Below are 19,981 nucleotides of genomic sequence, written 5' to 3' on the forward strand. Positions count from 1 at the left end.
CAGGTGTTGATGCTGAAGACCCCAGCTGTTTGGCTCAACGCCTACACAGACAGGCTGAGTACAAAACCAAAAACTGAGGCGTCCTTCCTGTGCCTGACAAAAAAGGTTTAAAGAGAAGTCATAATTCACAGTACTCACATGGTGGCCATTAAGCTTTAATACAGTGCTCAGGGTGGGAAGCTGTAATTCTATGATGCTGGGCTTTCATTTGCAAGTTTGAAAATCACAAAAGTAGGAAATCTAGAGTTTGTATGATTTCTTTTAATGCTTGGTAATGGGCCATACACAGAAAAGACACACAATAGTGTAAATATGGAGACACATTAGGATATTCTCAATCTTGGCTCATCCTAAAGGCCCCTTAAATTTTACAAAATTCTGCCCCAAACACTAGGAATTCACTCCACACAAATTTTAAAAATCACCATATTAACACCACTCAAACTGTTCAAATTTTAGGTGCTGATCTCATTGATTTTAACCGTTTTAAATTCCAGCAAGGTCAAAGGTGTTATGCTCCTGGGTTGCCGGTTTGTGTATTTGTACATACAGTCCTGTGCATGAGTTTTAGGTGCTGAGGATTCTCTGTAGGTCCTGACCGGCCACAACCCCGGGTAGGGGGTGCCAGAGTCAAACTCGACACATGCCAACATCACATGCATTGCTTGGCATCCAAGGTCAAGTTCAACGGCATCTCTTCTGGTAAAATGCCTGGATACTGCCAGCAGCTTTCCTTGCAGCACTGTTGAATGCTTGATAGAGCGTCACCAGTTAGTTCAGCACCAGTCAAACCATAACACCCATGCTGTATGTCAGATAAAATAAATGTTGAAATGTGACGTGCAAGTTAAATCTTGTGGCTGGGTTTTTTTGCATCTTGGACTTTAAAAAAAGCATCTTAACACGTGGTCAAGCATTTTATGATCATTTAAAGCTCGGTTTCAGATGTTTTTATGTTTTTTATATGAGGAAAGAGACTTTGTGGCCAACCTGCAGTACCTCCAGGGCCCAGCAGTGGGAAGCACTGCTGTAGAGCATTTATGAGGTCAGGCACTAAGATGAACAAAAAGGCCTGGTTCACAAAGGTGCACAATTGGGTTGAGGTCAGGGCTCTGCCCAGTCAAATTTATTCCACGCTGAACTCATCAAATCATGTCTTCATAGTCTGTTGGAATAGAAAAGGGCCTTCTTCAAACTGTTGCCACAAAGTTGGAAGCATAGCATTGTCCAAAATGTCTTGGTATGCTGAAGTATTCAGATTACCCTTCACTGACCCATTCCATGAAGCTCCCACTGCACAGTTTTGGTGATTACATTAACGCCAGTGGAACTTCAGGACTCAGCAATGGAGTCTGCAGGGGGTTAGCGACTTTTACGCACCATGCACCTTAGCAGTCGTAGATCCTGCTCTGTAAATTAAAGTGGTCTTGTTGCTGAATTGCTGTTGTTCCTAAACACTTCCACTTTCTAATAACATCATATATAGTCAAGTGTGGAATGAAGATTCAGATTCAGATGATTTTATTTATCCAAAAGGGCAATGTGGCTTTTGCAGTCTGCCCAGGCCATGCATACATTCACACCAGCAAACAGGAAAGGTAGAGCTGCTATACGAACCGTCTCATTGCAAAGGTGGCACCAATCACAGTGCCACGCTTGAAGTCACTGAGCTCCTCAGAACGATATATTCTGTGTCACAAATGTTTGCAGATAGAGACTGCATGGTTAGGTGTTTGATTTTCTACACCTGTGGCAACAGGTCTGATTGAAACACCTGAATTCAATAATTAACAGGTGTGGCCAAATACTTTTGCCCCCAAATCTGGAAGTGAAAATTACTCCATTTTCATATATTACTACAACATAACGTAATGCTAACATAAACTGTCCATTGGTTGCTGAGGAGTTCTCTAACATGTTGAGTGAACTTGAACCTGGTTAAATGATTTAAACACATTTCAAGCTCAACCATCAATTGTATTTTAATAGCTACATAAGTTTTTGAATTTATTTGTTTGTACAAAAAAGTCAGGAGCTCATAAAATCTGATATATTGTACTAAAACATGTAAATAAGCTCAAGTATCATTCCAAATTTAAATTCTAATAGTCCAAATTCAGTTGTTGGTATTCTGGTGGTGTGATAACAATGGCATATGCTCATACAACTAACAATGTGAAAAAAAAGCCATTTGACTTCAAAGGAATATTAAACAGCTGCCATTAAAATATGTTGATTAGCAAAAAGAAGGGCAGGATTCTTGTAGATTTAATTTATTAGGAGTTAATTGAAGTCATACCAAGATGACCAACACCCTCTGTGTCTTCATATCAGCTGAAGAAATGTAAACAGATGTTGATTGATGGCTTAATATTAAACATGTCGCCTTACACCATCACAGTTCCAGAAATATGAGAATGCTTCTATTCTATACCACACAATAAAACTTCTATATGTCGCACTGTGGTACAAGTCAAAACGGATAAATCTCCTAGAAATCCTTTGCCGACGCTGTAAGCACACCGAGGCGTGTCCTGCATGAGAGAAGAGAAACCATATCCTGAGTTAAAGTCGTTGTATAAGTGGAGCCTATGTGTTACATCCATTAAATCGCAGAGAAAGTGCTGATGTTAGCAGGCTGCTACCGCCTGCAGCTCAGACAGAAAGCCCAGATCCCTGTTAGCAGCCCAGAGCTTCCCCGGTAATCTGATCTCTGAGGCTTATAAAATGGGAAAGCCACCCGTCTGTGTACAAAGGGCAGCACTTTTACAACCAAAACACACTCAAAACACACGCTGACAGGCACGCAGAAGACTGCATCAGAAAAACTTCATCTTTCAAGATGTGAAGAGAAATATTTCACGTTTCTATCGGGTTTCACAGAGAATGGATGAAAAGTATTTTCCCTTATAGAGGGTTTATATGCCCAATTGGAAAAACTTCTTAAAATTAAATACAGAGATTTCTTTTAAAAGAGGTTAACTTTTTTAGCTTGGCAGCTTTAAGGGTTTAGACATAGTAAAAGGCATTTTGCTGAATTTTATGAATGTAAAGGTCTAATTTGGCTAAGGCAGCATCAGAAAGTCAGTTTCAGGTATGTAGAAAACAGTTGTAAACACAAAACATTCACATACTGCCTCCCATTTTGTAGCGCTTGTGTTGCCTAGTGGCGTTTGCCACTTTCTGGAGCTGGCTTCCCTAACTTGGTGGGCGGGGGTGGCCAGGACAGTTGTAAATCTATCTTATTGTTGTTTAGTTATACTCAAAGCCGTTTCTAATGGCTGCCTCCGCTGCAGGGATTACCTTGGATGCAGCTTTAGCATAGCATCAGTTTTATTAGAGCTGAGCTACATTTCTGCATGAAATAAAGCATAAAACAACACTTAACTTTTCATGATGTAAAAGATGTTTTCACTCTTCTGCTTCTGCATGAATATGTGATAGTTGTGGGGACAGGGTTAGCTTTTGTGTGAGTGGTTGTATACAATGACTGCTAGTGGAGTGATTAGCACGGACTTAGCCACAGCAACACTTTTGTCATAACTGACAACATGTCTTTATTAAAACAAGGGCAAAGAGCAACACTGACAGCTATTCAGGACTCTTCTCCCGGTCTGCTTTGGCATGGGTTTGTGATTGCTACGGATGGGGTGTGCCGGTGCCTTCAGTGACTGCTGCCACCGTACCTATCAGCCCAGATGTGGCAGTTTGTTCGAAACTTGACCACTTTCTTTTTAAAACAAGATCAAAGAGTCACACCGAAAGCTTGTCTTGGCAGAGAAGATGTTTTTGCATGTCTCCAGACCGGTCTGGGCATGGATTTTATTCACAGAGAAGCTCCGCCTTAAACAATCTATGGCAGTGGTAGCCTGTCAGCTCAAGAGTAGTGCATGTGCAGAATGTCATTTTGTGTGGGCGCTCTGATTGGCCAGCCATGAAGTGACAGACAAAACGTTCATCCAATCGCCCTCTGGGAATTTCTTGAACAGTCCTGCCCTTCTGTCTATAATGCTGTGGATACCTTGTTCAGGGGAATAGGTGAAGCTACTCCTCTGTTACAACAGGCATCCCAGGTAGTTGCAGGCAGCCTTATGCTAGGTTTTAACCTAGTCTTGTTTTTTGAACAATTTTAGCTTTATAAGTTTTTTGATGCCAAGAAGAGCAGATTCATCATCATGAGCCATACTGACAATATGGCTCCAACACCTTATCTCTCAGATTAGTAGCGTAGTGAAGGAGAGATCAATGAAAATATAACAAAAATAACAATAAAGTCATTGAACTTTACTAAAGATTAGTTTCTGCTCTAAACTGGTAGTCTGTACTGACCTGAAGGAGCTTTGATGTTTTATCAGAAAGTTAAAAGTGTTTGGATTGTTAGCAGGGACCATATGTGAAGTCTAAGGCTGTACCGCTTGATGCATACTGCAGAGTCCGGCTCCAAATGAAGTTACCAGCACAACATGTCAGCAGGGTTATTTTGGCCTCTTTTATTCAAAGTTGGTGGTTTAAACCTAACAAGGAAATGTGAGGATGTTTAACCTTCTCATCACCAAACCTTCCTGTCTGGCTACAGCCCCTTGTACTCACATGGCCCTCATGTTGTTCTCCGGCAGCAGTGGGATCTCCAGGACTTTAGTGTTGTTGTGCAGGACCTCGTGGCTTGGTGTGGACACAGTTTTCCCAGTGATCCGGTGGACCTGATAGAAGGCGTGAGGCCTCAATAGCCTGTCGTCAGCTGTGCCGATGAACAGCTGCAGGGTCAGAGGCTCACTCTCCATGTAGCCGTGCAGCTAAAAAAAAAAAAGGAAATAAAGAAACTGTGGATCAGCCTCTTTCTTTACAAGAAAAGCATCAACTTGAATGCAGCTAGAAGAAAAGTAGTTCTTTCTGAGGTCAGGCTCCCAGCAGGATGGTTTTCAAACAAAGTCTCTATTTAGGATCCTGTAATCACCCTTTTCATCTTAAATTTACTACCAGTGTTCTGTTTTTACATCCTCCATCAGTTGATGTCAGGCCTGCCAACATGTTGATCCCACAGTAGCAGAATCTCAGGATCAGCTGCTGCCAAAGAGCAGCAAAATCACCTACAGTGAGCACTGTTGTGATTTGTGAGCCGGCGCTCGCCTTGTGACAAGACCGGGCTAGTGTTTCAGAGGAGTCGAGGTCACGTCAGTCTAACTAAGCCCCGACCAATCAGGGTCAAGAAAAATACTCATTGGTGACCTCGCTCTGATTTTTATCAGTGAAGTGAAGCCCGCTGAAGCTGATGGGCCCAACATAGAGCTCCTGAAATTCTCCCAGACCTTCAAAGGTGTTTCTGACAGCAGCTCTCCCGCCAGGATGACCTCAACCACCCAAACGGCAGCGTGCAGGCATGAAGCCCACAAACTGAAATCTGAGAGCAGTTACTATTGAAACACTGCTGGAGAGTTATGTGTGTTATCCATACAGTGTGACAGGAGAGGAATCAGGGCCGGGTACTTAAATGTTTGACGTCAAAACAACTGAAAGAAACATAACGCGTATAATAAGAAATTACATGGACAAATTTAGGAATGTACTCAAAGATTTTATGTGAATAAGTTGTCATATTTAATGCTGTTTAAGAGGTTAAGCTGAAAGCCAAAGCCTGTCTATTATGTGGAGCTAACATCTTTAAGTCTTATATTTAATTACTGCACTCTAACTTTTACATTACATATTGTACAGTACATTTCCACCACATTACTTTATTATATACCACACTCTAAGGTACCATAGACTGATGGACAGCAGCACCTCAAGGAAACTATTTTTACTGATATAAACTAAATGATTTCTATGAGGAAGTTTCTGCTGTAAATATATGAAATACAAAGGCAGACTTGCAAACCACCACTTGATGAATCAGACTGAGCACATATGCAAGTAAGCAAGGTTTAAAACATAGGATGCTTTAGTGTTAGTAGTACAATTAGGCCTTTTAAGTCAAATCAGCCAGGGTAAATAAATGTTATTCATTGTTGTTTTGAGCATACACAGACTACATGGACAAAAGTATTTGGACACCTGGCCATTACACCAACATGGACTGTAATGGCATTGCATTCAAATACATGCCCCCTTTTGCTGGTATAGCAGTTCTTGTGGGAATTTTTGCCCTTTAATTCTGTAGAGCATTTATGACACCAGAAAACCTGGCTTGCAATCACCATTCCAGTTCACCCCAAAGGTGCTCAGAGCAGACAAAGCCTTTTGCTCCCTCCCCAAGATCTTTGGCACCCCCCTGGGGGGTCCCTGACCCCAGGCTGGGAGCCATTGCTTTACACCACTTGCATGCATGTGGGCATGTGGACTTGTAGGCTTGCATGTAGCTGCTTGACCATAGAAACCCGCCACACAGTTTTTGTGCTTATATAAAAACCAGTGGAAGTTCAGAACTCTTCAGTTTTGTAACCAACAGAGCGTTGGCAACTTTTACTCAACATGCGCCTTAGCAGTCGCTGACCCCAATCTGTGATTTTACATGGCCTTGCACTTCATGGGGGAGATGCTGTTGTTCTGAAACTCTTTAACCTTCTAATAATATCACTTACAGTTGACTAAGGATTATCCAGCAGGGATGACATTTCACAGACTGTCTCATTGCAAAGGTGCCATCCATCACAGTACCACATTTAAAGGCGCTGAGCTCTACAGAACGACCCATTTTGTATCACAAGTATTCACAAATGGAGACTGCATGGCTAGGTGCTTGATTTTCTACACCTGTGGCAACAGATCTAATTGAAACACCTGAATTCAGTAATTAACAGGTGTGGCCAAATACTTTTGTCCATATAGTGTTCTTCAGGCCACAAATGTGTAAGTCACCAACACAGTTGGGCCACCCCAGTCAAAAACTTCTAGCTTTGCCAAGGCGTATTTTTTTAAGGGAAAAAGAAAATAATGATAAATACCGTATTTCTTTTGGTATTTTCTTCAACAACTACACTATCTTCAACATTGCAACTTTGCAACAAGCCTTCAGTCTGGGTATTTATTGAAATGGCAAAAATGGTTAATATTCCTAATCCTTCTCATCTAAATAAGGCAATTATGCTGCTCATGAAATGCCGAGTAACTAATTTTGTTAGTCCGACAGTATGAACAAACTTCTTCAATCTTTACTGGATTAATGTTTGAATTTGTGCAAAAACAACTTTTTACTCTTTTATAAAATATAAAAATATCAACACTATATTTAGTCATTCAAAGATGTAACAGACTAAAACTAGCATGAATAGGGCAGAAAAATGCACATTTATGGTTAAAGTGTCCTAGAAGCAGATCCTGGACCCCACATAATGATACCCTGCTGTGAATGAGATTATCTGCGGAAACAATCAGCAGTGAAACGCTGACATGAAAACCAGAGTTTTCTCTCACATACTGAGAAGTGCACATGAGGCGAGGAGAGCCCACAGTGAGAGCGAAAGCCTCGGCATGGGGAGGCACACCATGTGATTTGGAGGAGGATCCCTGTCAGGGTTAAGAGCCTGCAGAAGCCTGTGTATTTGTGTAAGGAAATGGGTTGCTGCCTAGCAATGCTGTTTATTTAGGCAGCAGGAAGGAGAGTGATGAAGTGAGGGAGCCCTCTCACAAGGTTAGATGCTAACCTTCAGTGATTAGAAACAGATTACTGATTTTGAGTTATTATCAGCAAGCAGAAATAATCAAACTCCATAATGTCGTCTGAATGATTTCAGCTGCTTTTGAAAACTCCCTGAATCATCTTCTTTATGAAGCAGCTGCAGAAGACAACAGCTTTGATTTGTTGATGCAATTAAATCACAGTGATACCACTTCGCTTCTCCACCCTGGCAGTCACCCCTCCCTACTTCATACTATCACCCACAGGAGGAATGCTGAGACTCCAGCAGCACAAGGCACCAAACAGGAGGAGAAAAAGGGGGTGAGGGCTCCATCTCCATTCCTAACAGAGTCCCTCCCAACTTTTATAGTAGATCACACACATGTGGAGTCATGTGTTTGAAGACTGTCATGAAATAATAGCCACAGCATGACTGAAAATGAATCCTGGCATGCTTTCTGCTTCACATGACGTCTGTTGATTTACATTGTTTAGAAAGTAAAATTCAATCACAAGGATCAGAGTCAAGTAAAGACACAAGACTTCAAAATAATCCACAAAAATGTGCACTGAAACAGCTCTTTGGATGTGTTTGTCATGCAATAAACAGATCATGAATGCTGGCTTCATGAGGAAAAAAAAGAGGACCTCACAGACATGAATAGAGGGTATTTCCTCTCCACCAAAGTACAGCCTGAGCATTAACTGTGGTGAGCGCTGCGCACAGCACTTCAGAGGGGCATACTTGAGTCTGCTGCTGGCTGCAGGGCGGGTGTGGTTGAGATGGCATTGAAAAAGAATAGAAAATAGCTGGCTTAGCTGTGCAGGACGTGGAGAAAGACTGCACCGCACAGATCAGCGGCATCCAGAATAAACCCTGTAAAGTCTGGTAAGTTTTGAGTCAGAGGAGTGACAGGACGAGCTGTGGAGGCTTCGTCAGCCAGCGTCCAGAGCAGAGGCGGCAGTAACATGTAATCAGGAAGTCCAAAAAAATGGGGCTGCCTTCTCTTAGGCTCCCCCCAACATCTTCATCAGAGCCTGCCAGAAACGTGTGTGGTTTTAGTCCCTGCCGCCTCCGCAAGAAGCAGCGGGAGATGATGTCAGTGGTACACACGGGAACTTTCCTAAACAAAGGGAAGTCTGTGTGGTTGGGGTGGTAGCTGGCGGAAAAGTAAGGGGGAGGTTTGGGTTCAGGTTTAAAAAGAACACTCACTCTCTTTTTCATCTCAGTGAACCCAGACCCCTGTCATTAAATCATTAGCACCTTCTCATGGACAAACAAGCCTTGCATAAATGTGTGGCTGAGGTTCATGAAACATGTTTTGGTTTGAAAAGGTTTTATTCCACAAATATAACTTTTCTGTTCCTTATTTCAATGTTTCTTCAATGAGAAACACGTCACAACACCATTAACTCTCATCTTGAAACACTATGATTTATGACTTGTTTGAAGCATAAATATTACAAGGGATAAAACCCACTGACTGTATAAAACATGGATGCTATTTTAGTGACATCATCTGTTGGTTTCTGAAGACGCAACATCTGATTTCACGTTGGACAAATACATATGCCAAGATTTGAGTTGTTGCAGTAACCAACTTCCCACTCCCATCAAATCTACTGATGACAATTAGTAGTGACTGGTTTTGTTTTTGTTAGTTCAGTTTATCAACCCTCAGATATGTTAACTAGCTAGCTAACTAGCTAGTGCAATGCAGGTACCATTAAAAAAACAGTTAGGTGTACTGAGTTTGCACATTTGTTTCAAACACAATACTTACTCAGATCCACTGAGTTCATATGAATTCACATGAATAACATGATGTGATGTAAAAATGGCGACCAAACAATGTTCTCATTCCCTATCTAAACTACCGAGCATAATTAGCCATCCTCGCTGGGATTCATCTTGCAAAGCAGATGGATTTGCCAGCCTCCATCTTGCAAAGCTCAAATCTACAACATTTGTGCCAGACCCAAAAATGGTTCAGAACAATCAAGGTGGTAGCTATAGGTCCAGGTTAAGTTGTACTGGAAGGTGAAAGCAACTGCTACCATTGGTGTAGCAATCAGCTCAGATGCACTGAACAGGATGTTTCTTATGCTGGTCAATGCTGGATAATGCTAGTCATTGTTGTTCATACGTTTTGATGCTGGTCTAAGTTGATATAAGGTAAGTAAACGCTGGTTTGATGCTAGTTTGCACTGGTTAGGTGAAGGTCTATGTTGTTTGATGCTGGTCTATGTTGGTTTGATGCTGGTCTTTGTGGTTTTAGTGCTGGTCTATGTTAGTTAGATGCTGGTCTATATTGGTTTGATGATGATCTGTGTTGGTTTGATGCTGGTCAAAATTGGTTTGATGCTGGTCTATGTTGTTTGACGCTGGTCTATATTGGTTTGGTGCTGATCTATATTGGTTTGATGCTGATCTATATTGGTTTGATGCTGGTCTATATTGGTTTGATGCTGGTCTATACTGGTTTGATGCTGATTTATATTGGTTTGATGCTGGCCTATGGTGGTTTGATGTTGGTCTATATTGGTTTGAAGCTGGTCTTTTTGGTTTGGTGCTGATCTATGTTGGTTTGATGCCGGTCTATATTGGGTTGGTGCTGATTTGTCTTGGATTGATGCTGGTCTATATTGGATTGATGCTGGTCGATGTTGGTTTGTTGCTGATCTTTGTTAATTTGATGATGGTTTATGTTGGTTTGATGCTGATCTATATTGGATTGATGCTGGTCGATGCTGGTTTGGTGCTGATCTATGTTGGTTTGATGCTGGTCTATATTGGACTGATGCTGGTCTATGTTGGTTTGATGCTGGTCTATATTGGTTTGATGATGGTCTATATTGGTTTGATGATGGTCTATATTGGTTTGATGAAGGTCTTTGTTGGTTTGATGCTGGTCTATATTGGTTTGATGTTGGTCTATGTTGGTCTTATGCTAATATATATTGGTTTGATGCTGGTCTGTTGGTTTGATGCTGATCTATGTTGGTTTGATGCTGATCTATATTGGTTTGATGCTGGTCTATATTGGTTTAATGCTGGTCTATATTGGTGTAATGCTGGTCAGCCAGTAAAATGATGGTCTATGTTGGTTTGATGCTGGTCTATATTGGTTTGATGCTGGTCTATGTTGGTTTGATGCTGGTTTTTGTTGGTTTGGTGCTCGTCTTTTTTGGTTTAATGCTTGTAGAAGTTAGTTTTATGCTATTTGATGCTCATCAGCCAATAAAATGATGGTCTATGTTGGTTCGATGCTGGTCTATGTTGGTTTGGTGCTGGTGTATGTTGGTTTAATTCTTGTAGTTGTTAATTTAATGCTGGTTTGATGCTGGTTAGCTCTGGTATGATGCTGTTCAGTGCTGGTTTAATATTGTTTTTTGTTTGTTTGATGTTGGTCAGCTGGTTAAATGACAGTCTAGGTTGTTGTGATGCTGGGTTAATGCTTGTGAAATAATGGTCTATGTAGGTTGGACGGTGGTCAGTGCTTGTAAAATCATTGTCTAGACTGGTTTGATGCTGGTAAGCTCTGGTTTGATGCTGGTCAATGCTGGCCTTAAAAGTTCATAGCCCAAAAAATATATTAATATCAAAACTGAAAACACATAAAACCCAGCTCCCTTATGTGGTAGATGGTTTTTGTGTTTGGTAGTTTAGACTTTTTATTCCATGCAACACTTTCTTGCTAGCTGATTTTTGTAGGGACAATAGGTTAAATACTAGGCTATGATTAAGTGGGAAGCCTATCTTTGACACTTTCTGCTTGTAACGCACTTATCCGACTCATTTACTTTGAGTCAGTTTTGAAGCCGGTCCACAATTTGTCCAAAAAAGGTGGCTATGATATGTCAGCCTTCCCTACTCAAGTTAAAGAGCACGATTAGCTAACTGCTCCTCTGTGGCAGTTAGAAAGAACTTCTCATGCCTGAACTACATTTTTATCAGAACTGAAAGGCAAACACAGAAAACTCAGCCCCAAATGTGACGGATGTCTGGTAGACATGTAGAATTATTGTAATGCATTAATAAAACTCAAATGGTATTAATTACACTGACAGCTCAGCTCAGCGCTGACTGTGTCGACTCCTTGCTGCAGGCCTTTTATTTATTCAGAGACTGAGGTCAGCAGTGTGGAGTAATGGTCGGGGGACCAGATGGGTTTCTAACCAAAACATATCTGCAGTTGTCCACATTTTCTTTTACTTAAACTCGACCACCAGAGCTGTGGTTAAAGCTCATGACTAAGCTCTTACTGGCCATGCTACCTCACTTTGTAAGTGTCTGCGTTGCACTGCTGGAGAACGTAATGGAAAATTCTGAATCACCCACGTCTGGACAGGAACTGACTGAGTGGACTGGTCTGTCTAATAGCATACCTATGGTATTCCATTCAAAAATCTGACATCTCTGAATAACATAACAGCTGAACACATGTCGCACCAATCTATTTTAACACAGGAGGTAAAAAAACAACAAGGAGGGGGCGTTTAGGTGAGAAGTGACGAGGTAAGAGGCAGGAGTGAAACCAGTCTAATAGCTGTACCGTATGTTGGTCTAATCATCACAGGAAACCAAGCAGACGGGCCAAGGGTTCTCAATATGAGGTTTGAGATCCTAGGAGGGTTGCATAATATGGCTGTGGGATTATGATGTGCAAAATATGTCCTCATTTTCAAAAAGGATTTTTTCTGTCAGGTAATGTTATGATGGATTATTTACATGGCAGATTATAAGGAAGGTAAGAGCAGATAGCAGGTTTTGAGTAGGGTTAAAAACTAGATGGTTTAGCAGACCTGAACGATAGGGTGTCCTCCTGCCAGGGCCTTCACTGCTCCCCTGCTGCCCTCTGTCTCGTAGTGGGCTCTGTGGTGGGACTTGGGCTGCACCTCTATCTGCAGGCTGTACGGCCCCGAGCTGGACGGCAGCTGCCAGTCGAGAGCTGGCAAGGATGGGCTGTCGGTGTAAAAACATATCCAACATGTCAACTTAACGGGAAGGGAGGAGCGTTTATTTTAGACACACTTATCAATGTAGAATGTGCAGAATGTACACGGGGTGTGCCAAACCCTCAGATAAATGAGAAGTCGAATTTCAAGTTTTCAAGCCCACTTTCTGTCAATGTGCAGGGAGTCCATGCAAATAAAGTGTGTTAAGTTGTAAAAACGGTTCAAAATCTGTTCATTTTTATGTCTGAATAATTAAAAAACACTCAAACCATTTTCTCTTTTTACACTGATATATTCTAGTGCCCATATCCATGGACAACTAATATTAATTTAAGTGGAAACCACAGCATAAACCTAATGAGATAGTCATAATTAAAGCATAAAATATCTCTAAATAGGCTTATCTTTTTACAGCTTGAGCACTGTAGCATCCTCTTACATTCACTTCCATCGTGTTAATGGGCTAGATGTCTTGTCAACAATCCCTTGAATTTCTGATCATTTAGGCTAAATTCCTTCAGGCAACCAGCTTTTGCAAATGGCATATCTGCAATTGTAATTCTGTTGGCCTGTCATTAATTGTAACTTCCTTAATACTAGCATCAAGCTAACAAGCCTGTAGTGTGCTAAAAATCACAGGTTTCTGTTATCATACTTAACCGTAGTGGGCTTTAATAAGGTACACAATAAGTGCTATTTTATACTTGGTGGAAGTGACACAAGTTTAACTGCCTCTTTTCTCTCTTAACACTTCTTTTTAAATGGAGAACTGCAAATGTTAGGTGATTATTATTTCAATTTGAAAGTTATTTTTACCCACTATTAAATATCTGAACTCATGTTTTATTTAAACATTATTTACTCAAAGAAAATGAACTTAAATGGCCTTCAATGCCTTGTGCTTGATTGTAATGAGACACCATGCTAATAGCATGTTAACTAGCTAGCAGATGGCATGCTAGCACCCTCACAGTGCCAAATCTGCTACATCACCAGTTCCTGGTCCCGTCACTGAAGGAAACCATTACAGCTGAAACTAAGTGCATTATGTTGGAGATGAGGATGATGAATACTGAGCAGCAGTCACTTAAACTGCAGTTGCATGATAGAATAAAAGGAGGGAGGCATGAGAGGAAAGTGAACATACAGGTGCTGTGCTAGCAGAGGCAGAAGATGGGGTAATTTTTGTGCTTGTTTGGCCAAATAGAGAATCATGGATAAGGAAAGGCATGTGGCATTTTTTAAGGTGTCTGCATAACCCCCACTGGGCAAGAAAACACCAAGAAAACAGTCAAAACTGAGCAGAATTTCTCAAAGACCGATTATTGCATTAGTTAGTAATCAGTGTAAATTTGCTTTGTAGAATGTGGCTAATTTTAGTAAGACAGTCTGACTGCAGACTGTCGTTTTCAGAGTGGAAGTGCCCTAATTTGCCTAAAAAATTATTAACTTTATGCAGAAACAAAGTCTGGCTGTTTCATTCATGAAATAACCACATTGCAAACACTAAAGACTAAGCAACACTTGAAAAAAACAAAACAACAAAAACAAAAAACAGAAAAAGATCAGAGGTCAAACCAGGACAATGGCTCGCCCTTGCTTTGTTAGCTTTAGCTAAAGCTAACATAGCTACACTAGCTGTGTAGTTAATGTTACCTAATAAGCCACTGTAGCTAACTTAGCTTTATTAATGTGAGCTTTTGCTAATGTAGCTAAAGATAAGGTAGCTACTTAAATAATGTCGCTATGTAGCTTTGTTAGCTACAAAGATATGTTATCTAATTAGCTAATGCAGCTAATGGACTTACAGAGCTACATTTGTGCTAGAATGTTGTCATGGAGGACAAACATTTTTACCTGTAAGCAGACTGTTTACTGGGCTTTATTCAAAGTTTTGCTATCAGGTTTTGTTGGTTAGGTTTTTAAGTTTTAACCTTTGGTATCCTAATGTTACCTAAACCATTACCCTAACCCTAAACAGACATTTAATTCAATTTCATTACCTCCACTAAGGAGGTTATGTGATCGGCAGGGTTTGTTCATTTGTTTGTTAGTTTGTTTGTTAGCAACATAACTCAAAAAGTCATGGAAGGATTTTGATGAAATTTTCAGGATAGGTCAGAAATGGCATAAGGACGAACTCATTAGATTTTGGGAGTGATCCGGATCACCGTCTGGATCCAGGAATTTTTTTAAAGGATTCTGTACTATTGGGAAATAGGGCTAATGGCGGAGGTCTGCACTTTCCGAGTGCTTTTCTAGTTTAGAAAGTTTTAGCGTGTATTTCCATCCTGAAATAGACGCCGTCTTAGATGTACGGTCTGCAGCCAGACCACTCTCAGCAGTGCCAATATTGGTGGTCCTCTTCAACCTCCGCTCTCCTGTGCTGAATATCGTTAATCAAAGCTTCAGTTATATGTGAGTATAACACAGTCTATGTACAATTGTATCCCCATTTTCTTGATTAAAATAGTGATAAACTGTTCTATTTCTACAAGATGCTATCTGTGCTATCAATTCACCATTGTTTACATTGGGCTGTTGAGCATTGGTGGACTAACTGCACGCATTCCTACGGTGTACCTTCAATGCAGAGCCTCAAATCAGGCCTAAGGAGTACATTCGAATCCATGAGTTAGAACAGTTCAAATTATCTAACTTTCCTTGCTTACCTGACATACTGCTTTGGCTTGGACCAGGAGTAGGGGTGTTGTGGTACATCCAGGAACCCACTACAGTAACCTTCCTTCTTTAATGGCAGGCGGTTTGACGAATGGTCATCCAGACAGAGCTCTCCTGGACTTAACTCCTCTCCTCCAGGCTCGACCTTAAGACTGACTGTTGGGATGTTCTCCAGGCTGGTTTTCCGGGCCTTAGTGGGGATCCCCTCCCCAAGGTCAACAACTCCATCTGTGGTCAAGGCGTTAATGGCTGCCAGGATGGCTGAGTTGGTGTACTGGTTGGTGTTTGGTAGCCAGGTCTCTTCAGTAACACTGAGTCGAGGTGAGGTCTGCGGGGACAGTCCTGGAGAGTGGTTGGGAGAGTATGTGTAGTGCTTTTGTGATGCCCCACTGCCGTTGTAGCTGTACTTCCTCTTCGCACCACAAGGGGAGTTGGGTCTTGAGCCTCGCTGGCCCAGCCAGTTGTCATCTGTCACACTTGTGCGAGGGGACGTTGAAGGGGAGTGGCGAGGGGAGCCGGCAGAGGTGCAGCCCTCTCCTGGGAGGGTGAGGGTGGAGCCCTTTGGGGACACTGACGGCGACTGCCAGGGGGAGTTCTGGGGCGAGTTGTCGTAGTTGTAGGAAAAGTTTGATTCATAAGAAGAAGCCTCAGAGTGGCAGCTGCGAGACGAAATGCTGCTAGCCGGACTTAGGCAGCTGGGGTCTCGGTAACCATCTGCATTGGGGAGGGTCAGCGTTACAATGGAGTTGACCCGCTTGGCAATAGGAAGGCTGCTCTCTTCAACTTCATCCTCGGGAAACTGACCATAGGCTGTGATCTCAATCCGCGGGCTCTCCAGGGTCGGGGCTCCATTTGGTCGGACACCTGAGGTTGAATAGTATCCTGTCGCTCTCATGTCATCCTGGGTGTCATAACTGTGAGGCTCTGAGACGGAGACGGATATAGTTGGGCTGGTTTGGAGGCTGTGGTACTGAGAGGGAAGACAAGGGTTGCCCAGTGGGAGGGAGAGGCTGACATTTGGCGTGAAGCCATACGCATCTGGAATGCAAACAGAATGGCCGTGACTAAATGAGAATGCCCAAACACACATTCACAGCTGCCTTACAGAGATGGATACGCACACACTGGATCTGGGTCTTATAAGCACTACAAAAGCTGATGTTTGTAGGCCAACAATGGGAAAACAGCACGCCTACTAGTGTGGACTTGGCTTTCAGGCCAGCAAACAGTTAATTTATCCATTAAAAGAAAAAAGCCAACTTTTAAGGTTGTTTTTCAATGGTTTTGATGATTTGTGAGCAAAATTGTCAAACATTTGCTTGTTCCAGCGTGTTAAAAATCAAGATTTTCTGCCTTTGACATTATGTAATGGGAGATTTGGGGGTTTTAGATGGAAGAAAAGCACAACTATGGGGTTCTGGGAAACTGTAATGCAATTTTTTTTACAATTTTAGAATATTGTTGACACTTCATTCACCTCAAATGACCTCCAGATTAACCAGTGGCAAAATTAATTGGTAGCTGAAACTATGCTGACTTTTTCCTGTTGCAAAGTAACTTAAAACCTAACACTTCACAGAGCATTCAGAAAATATTCAGATCCACATTTTTCCAGGCACACATCTGTGACCCTCTGAAAATGGTTTTCCAACCTACTTTTGGGTCCTAACCAAGGATCCAAAGACCAAGGCTTTAGGGGATCCCTGTTAAACACAGTGCATATACAAAAGTATTCAGACCTCCTTCAATTTTTCAGTTTTATGTTGCAGTCTGACGCTACAGTAGAAAAAACTCTTTTTTATTTTCATTAATCTACACTCAGTATCCCATCATGACAAATTGAACAGGGAATTTTAGAAATTTCTGCAACAAGCTTTGCACACCTGGATTGGATGATTTTCTGCATTTTTCTATGCAAACTGTCTCAAGTTCAGTCAGGTTGAATGGGCAGTCATTATCAGGTCTCTCCATAGATTTTAACGGAGTTCAAGTTAGGGCTTGCCCCTGAGCCACACTTGTGTTGACTTGGTTTTTGTGCCTAGGGTCATTGTCATGTCAGAAGGGGAACCTTTGGCCCACTCTGAGGTCCTCAGAGCTGTGAAAAGGTTTTAATTAAGAATATCGCTACTTTGCTCCAGCTTTCCCTCAACCCTGACCAGTCTCCCAGTCTTTTCTGCTGAGAAACACCCCCACAGCATGATGCTGCCACCACCATGCTTTACTGTTAGGATGGTATTGGGCAGGTGATGAGTCATGCATGGTTTTCCTGGATATAATGTTTGGAGTTGAGGTCAAATAGATCAACCTTGGTTTCACATTCTAAGAGTCCTTCAGGTCAGGTTTTTTTCTGACATGCATTGTAAGCAGTGAGGCTTTCTATAGAGAGGTGTGTGCCTTGTTAAACCATGTCCAATTAAATCAATTTACACCAGGTGAACTCTAATCAAGGTGTAGAAACATCTCAGCAGCGATCAAGAGAAATGGGAGGAACCTCAGACACATTTTAAGTGTTTTGCAAAGGGTCTGAATACTTGTGTCAATTTAATATTTCAGCTTTTCACTTTTTATAAATTTGCAGAAATTTCTAAACTTCTGTTTTTACTTTGGCATTATGGGGTACTGAGTGTAGATTAAAGAGAAAAAGTTTTTTTTTGTTTTTTTTAACTGCAGCTGCAACAAAAAAAAAAAGGAAAACGTGAAGGGGATATGAATACTTTCTGCATGCATCCCCCAAACCCTTGGTTCTCAACTGGGGGAACCAGGACCCAGAAGTAGGTTGTAAAACCATTGTCAGTGGCTCACAGATTTGTGCCTGTAAAAAAATGTGTTAAAAAGTCTATGATGTGCTTTTATTTTGAAGGAAATGCCTCCATCTTTTTGTTTCGTCCTGAAAAAACTGCACCATTTTTCATCAACAATGGTTATGATTAATATTTAAGAAATCTGGGTAGTGATCAGTCATTCCGGAGATGGTGATGGGTCCTGATGCTAGACCAGTTGAGAGCTACCTCAAATCATCTTCAACTTACTTAAACTAAACAAAGCAAAGGTGAGAGACATGACTGAATGAGCCAAAATAACTCCAGTCTAAAAATAACCAAAGGCAAACACAGGTGATTTCATTTTCCACTCCACTTTGCCAGATTCATGCGACTTAATGCACATGCTGTAGCCCATAAACTGCAACATAATGAAAACACACAGTGATGCTTTTGTTGGAGGGTTTCATGTTCCAACAGCCATCAAACGTCAACAGTGGAGGGAGGTGAATTGTTTATTTGCATGCTGTAAAGGTGCATGCTGTACCCAGCTTTGAAGAAGCTCTGTGCCAACACTCCCGCTGGGTCATATGAAACTCTGCCTGTCTGAGGTCACAAGCAGGGGCAGAGAAGAGGAGAAGGGGGGGGGGGCAGGACTTGTGGTTACATGCTGCATGAGGCTGGCTGAATGTGACCACAGTGGGGAGCATTGATACAGACATGAGAGGGCTGCTGCAGTCAGACAAGCCTGCAGTCACCGCAGCTCCTGTCTGCTGTAAATTAAGCAGAATTAGGGGCCCCTCCATAAAGACTATGACATCAGTGCTGCACCATATGAGTCCTTGTAATAAAAGAAAATGATGCTTACATTTAAAGCTGCTTGTGGTGTGTGACACAGTAGCACTGACATGTTTGTTTTCTATAATTAGACTGCTGTGAATTAGCTAACATCCTGACAGGTAGCCTGAGGGGCAGCGCCATCAAATACACACCACAATGCCATGTCAGTCATTAGCACATGCAGGCTCTACTTGGACTATTTTGGGAGCACTTTTTAGTCATGAGTGGCTCTTGGGAACCACTCCCACTTTTTTCAAATCAGCAGGGAGGGGCACAAACTACATTTGAACACCACTGCTTTAATACTGAAGCACTGTGCTGGTTACAGACATCCAACTGGGCGTTAAGTGCTCAAGGAGCTCGATTTAATAAAGCATCACCGCTTTGAGTCACATTTTTAATCCGAAAAGGATGCAAAGTTGATGAAATGTCACCTTAAGAGTAAAGTGGTAAATTAAAGCCAAACTTACCCTCTTCGGCTGATTTCATTTTCGTCTTTACGCACAGATCAGCGTCTGAGATCTGAGATCAAACTCTGTTAGCAGCTGCAGATGGCAGCGACTCAGTATCCATATAGCGAAGTTGATATAGTCCCCAGCTGTTGCTCAGGATCCTCTTTTGTTCTATCACCGCAAACAAACAACGAGAAAGAGATCTTATAAAGTAAAAAAACAGCTGTTGCTACTTCAAAGAGGGAAAAAGTCGCATCCAAAATGGAGATATCTGAGAGCCGTGCGTCAAATATGAAAAACACGTGGAATGAGCTGATAAAAAAAGGCAGGCGTGTTCTCTTCTGGAGTTATTGGCGTAGCTGTTTGAAGAAGCCGGACTCTGTGTCGGGGGATCCTGGCTCTGCTGGCTCGCTTGTGACGCACTGCTCCGGCGCACTCAGGACTTCTGCGCTTTTAAAGTGGGGGATCACCTCAGCTGCGGCGCACCGCCCCTTCACACTGTGACGCAGCTACAGCCAGATGGGTCCAACGGAGATCCCTCGCTCACACTGGGGTTTCCACAGGCATAGGAGGCCAATTAGTGGAGCTGGCAGTGAAACCTGACGGCGAATAAGCCTCGCCACGGGGGAGAAAAAGGCAAACCTATAAGGGTTGAAAAAAATATCCTTAGCAGC

The 19,981-nt window shown here is 42.0% G+C and overlaps 1 protein-coding gene across 1 annotated transcript in view; it reads right to left on the minus strand.

Annotated features, from left to right (window-relative positions):
* Positions 1 to 19,732, minus strand: part of nfatc1 (nuclear factor of activated T cells 1) — a 77,135-nt gene extending 57,403 nt beyond the window's left edge. Inside the window, exons 1-4 of the mRNA XM_041809516.1 lie at positions 19,326 to 19,732; positions 15,247 to 16,294; positions 12,422 to 12,581; positions 4,591 to 4,793 (exon numbers count right to left, since the gene is read on the minus strand). Of these exons, the coding sequence (XP_041665450.1) occupies positions 4,591 to 4,793; positions 12,422 to 12,581; positions 15,247 to 16,294; positions 19,326 to 19,344 (1,430 nt within the window). The 5' untranslated portion in view covers positions 19,345 to 19,732. The remainder of the gene's footprint in view (positions 1 to 4,590; positions 4,794 to 12,421; positions 12,582 to 15,246; positions 16,295 to 19,325) is intronic.
* Positions 19,733 to 19,981: the final 249 nt, after the last annotated feature.

This window comes from Cheilinus undulatus, linkage group 16, assembly GCF_018320785.1.
Source record: "Cheilinus undulatus linkage group 16, ASM1832078v1, whole genome shotgun sequence".
NCBI lineage: Eukaryota > Metazoa > Chordata > Actinopteri > Labriformes > Labridae > Cheilinus > Cheilinus undulatus.